Here is an 11,542-nt window from a genome sequence, read left to right as displayed (position 1 = left end):
TAGCCATAGGGAATACATAACACTAGAGACTTGTTCCCTGCTTTAGTGTTTATGTTGATTTCCTTACATAGTATAACTCCTTAGTCAGACAAATTATATCTTTGACTGACCAATTGTTTATTATAGATTTACAAAAATTATATCACATAACTCTTATAATCAATGTGGTCTTCTATATGAAAGATGAAAGTACCGGTATAGCAATATGGCGATGCATGGGACATTTAATAATAAAATACATCCAAGAATAACATAAATTAGGTCTACTGAAACAGGAAATAGGTCTTGGGAAGTAAAATATAATATACAAGCATATGTGTCGGAGCATGCGAGTAGAGATCGATTGGTCTGTGTTTTATCACGAGCCATATTTGTAGCAGCTTATCGTAACCGATACCTAATTAAAAATCATAAAGAAAAAGTTTATAATCACCCTTGTAATTACCTTTGTAATTACCTTCCATTTTCAGTTTAAGTAATTATCTTCTGCTAACCGAATAACTCCCTCTGCTATTTTCAGAGCAGTTCTAGCATGTGCATCTGTAAACAATTCTGCAGGAATCTGCATCCTAGAAATGGAGTCTGGGTATCTCATCATGGTGTGTTCTCCCAGACATTCTTCTAGATCCATAGCTAAACGGACAACATCATTGCTTAAACCACCTCTTGAAGCAATGCTAGCTAGCTGATGGCTTTTCAGGTCCACTTTGTTGGCATCCGTTGCATACACAGAGGCCTTTATAGCTTTCTCAGTAGCCTATGTTACGAGGAAGCATATCATAAGTACGTGAGTAAGCCCTATTTAATAAGTAATAATTATATAGAAGACATACATACATACGTGTGTATGTGTGTGTCTATGTGTGTGTGTGTGTTTATGTAAGGTTTTCTTGCCGTAAGTTTGATATACCATTATATGTATGCGTGTTTCATTAAAAACATGTTTTGCCATGTTTCTCTTTAATGAGCATTGTTCTGTAGTGGCGTATCAAAGATACGGTGTACATGCTATAAATATAGGTTTGTTTTTCCACATAAAAATACAGGTATTTACAGTTCCGGTAGAGTTTAGGGTGACTAAATGAATATGTGTAACGACGAAGGGATTGAACCCTTCACATAGCTGACCAGCGTGTCCACTATAAAATATGGTTCTCAAACTAATGCTGCAATGCACAAATCTTTTGTCAAAATTGTAAAAACTGCTTCTTTTTATTCACTTCGATTTTCGTAGATATTGATTAAACTAAACTATTAAAGACGCTAGGATTTAAATCTGAAAAACTGTTTGAATGAAAAATGTACAGTCTTACAAACATTGCATGGCAATTTTCCTGAGCATTGTAGGCATGGCTAATTGATCATCATTGAGTATATAGAAACTTAATGAAATAATAAACCATCAAAAGGTAAGTCTTACACTTAAAGTCTCTTTCTCTCTCACCGTGTGTGTGTGTGTGTGTGTGTGTGTGTGTGTGCGTGTGTTGGTCAGTTTGTTAGTTTTACCATGCTAGGTCCTGAGAAAGATACAGAGAGAGATGGATCCAACAGATGTCTACTATTCTCATACTACTACTTCATTTAAACACATACATGGCCAAATGGTGTTCAATGAAATATTACGAAGGCACGTTTGGCCCTATTTATCAACTACGATAGGAAAAAAACGCCTCTTTTAAAATACTCAAATTGCCTTGAAATAACTGTGTTGTTCTTTTATTTCCTTTTACAATTTATTGATAGTTAAGTAATGTTTAGCAGCGGACAACTTTGAATGAAAAAAGGATATATCCGATGGTCTATTAGAGCTGTAAAGATTAGCCGTTTTGTACATGGAAAAATACTTACCTGATGACAATGATAGCAGATCCAGTTGAAGGCAGGAACTTCGCCAGCGGGAGAAAGAAATATTTTCGCCGATGAAAGGTCTTTCTTTGCCTGCTTTATCCACCGTATAGCATTTGATTGGTCAGGAACGGGAAAGGCAGCGCCTGATGATCGTCCTCTGTGGGCCTCATAGTAAGCATTTTCATGTTGTTCATGTTGCTCCCTGTACTGTGAACTTCTTGTGTTCACTCTTCTGCCAAGATTTTCATACTCTGTACCAGTAAATACGTCCCTTCCTTCACATGTACTAAAATTGATATTATCGTTATCCGATAACTGCCCACTATCCAATCTCGATACAACGTCTTGGATATAAATGAACATCCTATTGCAGTAAGCTTCTTGTCCAATATTTTTGTCTGGATGCCATCTCAGAAGTACACGTTTCAAAATGCGGCGGCGGTCTTCCCTGGGTAAGGTCCAAGCTTCCTTCAGAATCTCCTGAATCTGAAGACAGTTGTGGTCAAAAGGGAGAGAACCGACCGGGATACTATCAGATATTGAAAGATCTTGAGAATCGGAGATGAGCTTTCGTTCAAACTTGAACAATTTGAATGCGTAAACCTTAATGAAGGGTCTTTCGGGATCTCCAATATCTACTTCGTACTGAGCTTTTATCCCTGTTTCGCTGTGTTCCGCTTTTACTGGATTAATAATCCGAACATAAATATAAACAGATTCATCCGAATCTGAATCATCATTATCGTCCTCAAGCTCATATGCTAAACAATCATAATCATGTCTGTGGATCAGAGAAAACCCTTGCTCGAGGAAGGCATGGAATTCCTTGGGAACATATGTACCTGGAGGAGGAAATATGGTACAAGAAAGTTTTTGAGGACTATCATAAGGATCAATCATCAACCTATCAAGCGTTTCTTCAATGCTCCCTTGTCCACCGAAACACTTCAGCATTTCAAGTAACGCTCGTATCTTTGTCACTATGGTCCCTGTTGTCCGCTTCATGAATTCTGTGATCAAGTCACTTATATCCAATTCAACGGTAGCAAAAATTGTATTAAGTGTTAATTCCTTCCTATCATCGACTTGAAAGTACATGAAGCAGTTGTCATTGTTTTCAGTTGTTTCATATTGAATAAAACACTTTGCTTTCGCCTTCGATGACTGAATTCTTTCTCCAAATAGAACTAAGTAAGTGTTAAGCCCACTGACCTCTCTGATCATTATATTTTGCATGCTCTCAACAATCTTATATTCATCTTCTCCTGTAAAGGATTTGTGCACTTTGTTCTTTTCATGCTTGATCAACCTAAGAATGCCATGAACAAATTCAGTTGAATGAACAAAGTTCTCAATGCATACAGCGTGATGGCTGTCCAATACAGTCATTTCGGTCCTATCAACATCTTCTTGCACTATTTCTGAAAGAAGTTTCGGACGACAAATATCAGGCAATGCTTTGATAACTGGTCGCGGATTGCTCACTTCTAAATCAAGCTCAACGAATCCAATAAAGAATTCTAACCTGCATTCAGATAATCTTGATTCAGTAAATTTATGGTCCGAAATTATCAGTTCTCTGGCATTTTTGAGGACCAGTTCCCGGTTCGGCAGATATAATGTCCCGACGTTTAGATCTTTTTCTTCATCTGGAGTACTTGTCAATATTTTCACAAGATTCATAATGGCTTTCGCGACGATTCTCTGCTCTGGAGGTAGCAACTTTCTGTTAGGCTCCTTTTGTTGCTGATAAATTGTCTCCAAAATCAGGAAGTAATGGTTACATGTCACCCTCTTTGCAGCGCCCAAAAATATAAATAAATCATGGTATCTTCCATAGTACGATGGGGCCTTGTACAAGTACGGCTCAACTGCATCTTCTTCTCTCAAATCTATTACAATATTCCTGGTAGGCAGAAGAATACAGCTTTCTGGTATAAAAACAAGAGGTGTGTGATGCAACTTTTCTTTCATCTTTTGATCCTCATCCTTGTGTTTAGACAAGTACTCATAAACATAATCTAGAACACTTTGTAACAAATTTACGTTTGAAAGGTATTGATTCTTTCCCAAAAAGGCCAAACTTTGAGAGTCACAAATGTTCTGACAATGGAGAACCACCTTTTCAACCGGTGGCTTTGAGTATACACCCAACTTAGACAATAACGTTCCCAGTTTCTCTGATTCGAGGCTAGCCCATTCTGGAAGCATGTGCATACTTGTCCAGCACAACCTTTCATACAGACAAGGTATAGACTCTGAGAAACATATAAGGCTTGTGCTTATATAATGCTGTTTGCATAGGAGTAACAATTCCTCAGACACACAATATGGTGGAATAAACTTTGCTTTTGACAGTCTTTGCAATGTTGGCATTTCCCAAGCTGACGTGTCTGATTGCAAAAGATGCTGGATAAGAATTTCTGACTTTAGCATCACGTCTTTTGTAACAAGTGATTTTCCTTCTCTGGCTACCTTTTCTACGAATTCTGCAAACATGTTTTCTGTCACTTCTGTGTTCAACCCTATACGTTTCAAGAAATCGCTCCAATAAGAATCGTCAAATGGTGGTGGTGGAAAGTCACTTGTGTCGCACATTCGAGCAAACACTTTGTGGGAAGGGTCATACAATTCAGATGCAAATTTTATTCCAAAGTCAGTTGAAATAAATGCGGTAGATTTCAAGAAGTTGATTAATCTATTTTGCTCTTCATTGAATGTCTGATTATGATACGATGTGTTCAGGAGGTTTTCATTCATGTATGCTAGATGTTCCACATGATGTTCATGTGGAAGTGCCTGAAAGTTGGGCAGAATTTTAGTGCAATAGACATCTAATATTCTTGATTTCGCACATCCTAGTAACTTGTACAGTTCATCAAGGTCTACGTTCTCTTCCAGAAGAATATGTCCTGTATTCAATGCCCATTTATCAATACCAGCTATAGGCATACCTGTGGGAAGAATGAGAACTTCTTCATTTCCTGTGAGACTTGTCCGAGTTCCCTCTTGTGTGATATGTAAAGGAAGGGCCTCGATACTTTCCTTTATCCACCAGTCCTCTGCAACTTGTTTTAGATCGGTCACGCGTCCTGCGAAATATTCAAGAACAGAATTGCATTGTTTTATTGTCAATGGTGTACTTCTAATTGTTTCTTTATGGTAACATAAACAGGATAGAAGTTCTCGAGGTTTTGTCTTCGATGCGACAAGTGTGCGAATCATCATCCATATAAAGGTGTATTCACTGCCATTAAACATGCGGGTATCAAGGATTGGAAGATTCATATTTTTCAGTGCAATCCCAAGGTGTGAGGTACTGTCAAACGAAAAAATATCAATGACTGTAAACATTTTGGTCAGTGGCAACAGAAGAGTGTATTTGTCATCGTGTCGGACAGGCAAAAGGCTCCACTGACTTAACAGTTTCACGTTTTGTTCAAGGGTATCCTCATCAAAGGTTGTTGGTGTATGCTGAAAAACGCTTAACAAATGTGAAACCTCACCCATTATTTTGGAGCCTTCCAAATTAGGATTCTTTGCCCTTGAATGAGTAGTTTCTAACGACATATTGTGGACGAAATGCCAAAGTCTGACAATCCAAGATTCGTTTGGAATCTGACTGGATGACTTTAAGCAAAGTACATCCGCTCCTACACGGAATATATCAGGTAGTAGTGTCAATGGCAGCAGCTCCGTAAAGGTTTGTATGCTAAGATTGACAAATACTCCACTTTTTTCAATTTTATCTGAATGGCACACTGAATACAGCTCATTGTGCAAAAATTTTTCTGCGGAGGATGGAAAAAGATCTGAAAACATCGAACGAATGATACTATTCTTCGTTGAAAACGTCCTAAGAACACCATCGCTTGTAACTAGAACAGGCGTGCTGTCGATCTCATTTTCCAGATCATCGGCATCTGCGATATATTCTATAATACACCGTACATTGGCAATACTTCTAAACGTTGTTTCAAGAACAGGCAAATCAACTTTCAAATTGCAAATGCCAGCATCGGATGCATTATAGGACTTGAGAAATTTCAAAACTGTGACTGGACTAACCATGTCTAATCGTATACTTGAGTCTTCCATCGATTTTTTAATTTTGCCTGGGATATCTATCACTTTCATCCCTAAAAACTTGAGGATGTGGCATAATTCACGATCTAATCGTTGAGGAAAATATGCTGGAAATGCATGTCCCGTCCTTTTTAAAGATGTCCATTCTAACATTGGCACAGTAAACATGGTATTCTGAGAGTCGAAAACTTCTCTTTCAAGCAATACTGGAAATACTGGTACTTCTTTTGAGTTCAGCACACGGTACACGTACTTGGCAATCGCTTTCCAGTCATCATCATTTGCTACACTCATCACAGGAAAATAGGAGAAGAACCATTCTAGCAGTCGCCGAACGATGTAAAAGGAGTTCTTCCGCTCGCAGTCAAATAATTTGTGCTTTAGGAACTGCAATGCTGATACATACGATGGTGATACAATACACTCAAAGAGGTAATGATTCCAATCATGACGATAACCCTTGTCTTCTTTCCATAGCGATCGCCTTGCTTCGTGATCTAAAACGAAATGTCCATTGATGTGGCATGGTAATCCTGTTCTTAGAGGCAATGGAAGAAAACAAAAGGCTCGTCCAATTTTTGATATTGATTCTGTGGCAGGTTTGTTATCAGTAGTTTCTGATGTATCTTTCTCCTTCTCGGGTTCTTTCATTAATTCTTCCCTATCTGGAATGAAGATTGCTACACCGCCCATTGGCAGCTGTCCTATTTTGTTCCTTTCTAATGCATGTACTATAGTCTGTGGTGTATCATATCCCTCCATGAAGCCACATCGCTGTACGATATAGAAGAGCTTTGATCTCCCCTTGCTGTCCAAAACAGACATTTGATACCCTACTTCACTTGAAGGTAAAGTAAGTATACCTTTTCTATCTTGCTTGTATTGAGTGGAAACATTCTTAACGTGCTGAAAGAATGCATCTCTTCTCTGCATGTCCTCGTCTGACAACATTGTTTCTACTCTATACTGTTCTGTGAGATGACCTGAGGAAATATCGGACACAGTTATCTTGGAAACATATTTCAAAAAAAGAAGCGCGTCAAAACTGTCGTCGCAAAACTTATTTAATATGATATTTAGTTCCTCTTCGCCCACTTGTTCGGATGATAGACCCTCTATTAACGCAGCTCTTTTATTCCTAAGAGGAAACCGGAACACTGTTCCAACTTTTGACTGCAAAAGATCTCTCTCGAGATAGCCCGTCAGCACATCGGGGTAATTCTTTCTTATATCGCTCACTATGCATCTCACGCCCGGGTTCTGCTCTGTAACGTTTGGTAGATATTGACACGTTGGGTCAAATATGCACAACATCTCCCCTTGTTCGAGTTCTCTGTTCATTGTAAGGAAGGATGGAGCATCTGTCAAGTGGTACACTGCGTTGAAACCAACTCCATATTGTCCAGTTTTGAAAGGATCTCCACGTTTACTTCCAAGACCTAAATCGTGTATGCCCTCTATGTCAGCTTGTGTGAAGGTGCTGTTATTAAACACACAGAGAGCCGGACCTTGTAGGGGTGCGTATTTATCATCAAATATTTTCTCATATTTGTGGGTACGATAGTCCTTTATAAAATGTATCTCAGATGCCTGTGCATCGTCTGCATTTTGTAACAATTCTTTTATAATTCCATCGTCACATGGATATGCCGACAAAATTCCTTTGAGTCGGTTGACTAAATTTTCCTTCTGACCACCTGGGATGAGACTCGAAAGTGCATCATAGCATTTTCTTCGCTTCGTTTTCACACCCAAAGCTTGAGCCAACTGTGGCGAAATTGATGCATGAATAGTTCTTGTATCTGGACCAATCTCATATTCACTGTCATCAAGACATAGAGAGCTTGTTTCTCTCAATACCATATCCGTGTCAGGGGCGATAATGTCCGTCCGAAGAGATTCGTCCAAATCATTGTACTGAACGGATTTATGCTCCATTGACTCCTTTAGTGCAGACAAAAGCTCATTAATAAGTTTAACCTCTACAATTGATAATGGATTTATTTCCCATTGCTTCCTTATGTCTCTGAGGACTGTTACAATGTCATGAACATCGAAATGCGCTTTTATTCCAATAGCTTTGAAAAAGTTCTTATGTTTGGCTAACTCTGTATTTTCAAGACTGAAAAGCACTGGAGAACACTTGTAACTTAAATTAAAGGCAACTTTAGATGCATCTAACAATTGATCGTCGAGTAGGATGACTTCTGCTTTTGATAAATCGTTTGAACATGCACTACCAAATTCCTCTGACTTTTCACACAGTCTGTCCAGAAAGGAGTATATCTCGACTATGATATCTTTACAACAGGTTTTTGCATCTTTAGCTGGCATCCTTTTGTATTCTTGCGCTATGGTCTTCAACTGTCTAACCACTGTTTCGTATGGAACATCGCTTTTCTTTGATCCTTTCAATTTTAAGACGTTGAAGACATCGAGGTGCCGGACACTTGTCTCTGATTCATCTAAGACTAACTCAACACAGCCAACTAGTCTTTCGTTGCACTGACGAAACAGATTTACAGCGGAGTCCAGTCTGACCGATTTAGAAGGATGATGAATGTTACATTTATTTGGGTTTATGTCTTCCTCTGTGTTTCCTTTCCACGAAAAGTTCCAACCAGATGGTTTCGAAAGAACTGGTAAAAACTGTATATGACTAAGTCTTTCCAGCTCCGCCTGGTTTTGGTCAAGTTTTTCTTTAATATTGTGTCCACTGAGGTATTTCAATATCTTGGAGTACCGTTTGGTTGCGCACTGTCCACATGTTTGAGCCAACTTTAAAACAGACTGGCATCTGTCTTCAAGAAATTTGAAAGGTAAATCATTTTCCATCATGCCTAAACCTATGAGAATTTGAATGATCTTTCCGTCCCTAAAGATATTAATTCCACGTGGGAAAACCTCATCATCGTCACAAAACATATCACTCAAATCGCAAAGTGGGTTAATCAGTTCTGCTGGGCGTTTCAGAACACCGTTGGGTTCAGATGGAATGCATCCTGTATTAGATAGAGCAGATTTCACGGCTCGGTCCTCCAAACCCAAGGCATAAATAACAAGTTTGTCCCTCTTCTGAATGTTCGTCTGTGATTGACTCCAAAACTCTTTACCTATGTTTGGGAGAAATACATCGACAAAGAATTGTTCCCTATACACAATCCTTTCTTTTAACTCATTTGGGTAATAGACTTCAAGAGGTTTCCTAACTTGATCAGGCAATTCCGTCACAACATAATTACATCCAGAATTAAAAGTAAGAAACGTTTCAAATGCAGATTTGCCTATAGTCCAGTCATTTAGGAGAGCTGGATCCAAAAATACACACTTCTCAAAGCTTTGCCAGTGTAGATCTCTGTGAAACAGTATTGATTCAGATTGTAATAATTTCTTGAAGAAATGTTTTGTGATAGGAATTTCAGTTGTCTGGCATTCCAGAGGCCAAAGGGAGCAGTATTGGTACTCCAGGGGAGGACCGCTTTCTCGTATTCCTTCCAACAAATAGATATATGCATTTACCAATGCATCTTGAATCAAAGCCGTATTCCAACTGCTGCATTTGACCTTCTTGTCATCTTCCGTCGATGTCATCAATTGCCGACGGTCTGATGTCACAGCAAAGCATCCATTAACGTGCACCGGTAAACCACAACAAACAGGAAGTGGCAAGAAACAGTACAAATGACCGCTTTTATAAAAGCCAAATGGCAAATCCTTCAGCGGCACTGGATGTAACATATTGTCTCGCATTTTGAATGGCACAGCAACAGCACAGAGAGGTAGTGCCCCTACAGCATCTTGAAACTTTTCTGAAAGTGTTTCATTTGTTCCTGTAGCCCAAGCAATAAGCCAAGTGACGTTTATTGACACACTAGCCTCTTTTTTCAGGGATGGGAACATAGATACAGCATAATGATCAATTGTTTCCTTTATTATAATCTTTTGCAATCTTTTCAATGGAATAGATCCCAAATCACCATTTGATTTCAATTTTGATACTTGTGAAAGAATACTTTCCTCATTTACATCTTGCGACTGTCCAAGACAATCCTCCTTCGTCATCGAAAAAATCACTTTCGCTTCTTCTGGGTCCTTGCATTTTTCTGGGAGATGAAATATTTTTATTTCCTTGATATGCTGTGTGAACAACAATAAATTTCCAGCAGCTTTTATTGTCATATACAAAAGTTCTAGACATTCTTTCTTTGAATAGTACTTGTCACATATTTCACTCTTCTGAGCTTGGCTTGCCGTTCGCAGTGGGAAACGAAAAAGAGTACCCTTGAAATTGTACGAGATATTGCATTTAAAGACATTTTCAAATGGCTTAAATTGGTTTTTTAGCCTCTTCATTAGCCTCAGGTTTTTCATCCTTGCGAAGTCGATTTTCATACCTGGACTAGATCCGGGTAAGGCTTTTCCAAGATGAGATCTGTGTGGATCAAAAATAACAATATTGCTGCCACTGATGAAGCTTGGCACATCAGTCAGATTATACACTGAACAAAATCCCAAACCAAATTTTCCGATCTTTCCCAGTTCGTCTTTCTTTGTTCCTGCATTTAACCTAGTAATGTTCTTGAAGTCTTCCGCTCGGAAATGTGCATCGTTATATGCCCATAACGCTGGACCTTGACATTCTGCCATACCTTGATCCAACAGGTTAACCTTTGCGTCTTCATTTTGTCTCTCATCATAAAGAAAATGTACACACGTTGCTCCAGCATCATCAGCATTCTGTACTATCTCTTTGGGAACCGAAAAACCGTCCTGGTATCCCTCATTTAGCAGACGGTGCAATCTTGTTGTGAGCTGTTCTTCCTGACCCCACTCTTCCATGATAAGTTCCTCAGCGTCTAGAAGCTGTTGTGTCAGAGATTTGACACCCAGCTCTTCAGCTGTCATGTTCGACACATCTTCGTGAACATAGTATATATTTTCTTCATCTGTATCTTCTGATGCAATGTCACGGAGCCATTGTGCATCACAATATGTACATTCAGGTCCAGGTTTCAGAACTAGGGTTGACTCATCTCTACAATGAATGGGGAAGAGAACCTCGTGCAATCGGTTCTGAAGCTTGCTCTTTTCCTGTCTAAGTCTGTTAAGAATGTTGATCAATATTGACAGATCTCTCTTTACATCATCATAACAGTGTTTTCCCGATGCATGCTTTTCTTTGACTATAACTTGTGTCTTCAAAAAGACGTCGACATTCTGTTCCTTGTTGCAACCTAATCCTAAAAAGAAAGAATGCATCCTTTTAAACTCCTCTGGAAGTTTATATAAATAAGGACTAAGATCAAGGTCATTTCCTTTTGATTCAAGAAATATTTCCTTTGGGGGGGAAAAGCCGTTTCCTCTCCAAATACAGCCATTTCGAAGGAGGCTTTGAAAGGTTTCATCAACCTTTAAGTCATGAACACTATATTTATTAAGTTCCTGATAAATTTCTTTTATAAATGTTAACAATTCTGGTTTGTAACTACTTTCGTAAACATTAATCAACACTTTCAATTGTTCCATAACTTTATCTTGTGGTGGGTCTTGGTTCCATCCAAATGCTTCCGCTAATTCTTTGCTCTGGCAATCAATCAATGGCATTGTT

At 38.7% G+C, this 11,542-nt stretch overlaps 1 protein-coding gene across 1 annotated transcript; it reads right to left on the bottom strand.

Annotated features, from left to right (window-relative positions):
- Window positions 1-451: 451 nt before the first annotated feature.
- Window positions 452-11,539, bottom strand: LOC149783575 (sacsin-like). Its single transcript, XM_089931835.1, has 2 exons — window positions 1,849-11,539; window positions 452-757 (listed from the first exon to the last, which is right to left on the bottom strand). The coding sequence occupies exons 1-2, from the start codon at window positions 11,536-11,538 to the stop codon at window positions 467-469; spliced, it is 9,981 nt and encodes a 3,326-aa protein (XP_089787961.1). The 5' UTR covers window position 11,539; the 3' UTR covers window positions 452-466.
- Window positions 11,540-11,542: the final 3 nt, after the last annotated feature.

Source organism: Sinohyriopsis cumingii, chromosome 14 (genome assembly GCF_028554795.1).
Source record: "Sinohyriopsis cumingii isolate HCF-2022 chromosome 14, ASM2855479v2, whole genome shotgun sequence".
In the NCBI taxonomy this organism is placed as follows: domain Eukaryota; kingdom Metazoa; phylum Mollusca; class Bivalvia; order Unionida; family Unionidae; genus Sinohyriopsis; species Sinohyriopsis cumingii.
Note: the sequence above shows the minus strand (reverse complement) of the source record. Positions and strands in the feature narration are given on the sequence as shown.

Bases quoted from the DNA above. Each gene is read 5' to 3' on its own strand.
- LOC149783575 (XM_089931835.1), bottom strand. From the start codon at position 11,538: ATGCCATTGATTGATTGCCAGAGCAAAGAATTAGCGGAAGCATTTGGA. The intron at 758-1,848 runs GTAAGTATTTTT...CTCGTAACATAG, and splicing joins TCTGCTATCATTGTCATCAG to GCTACTGAGAAAGCTATAAA.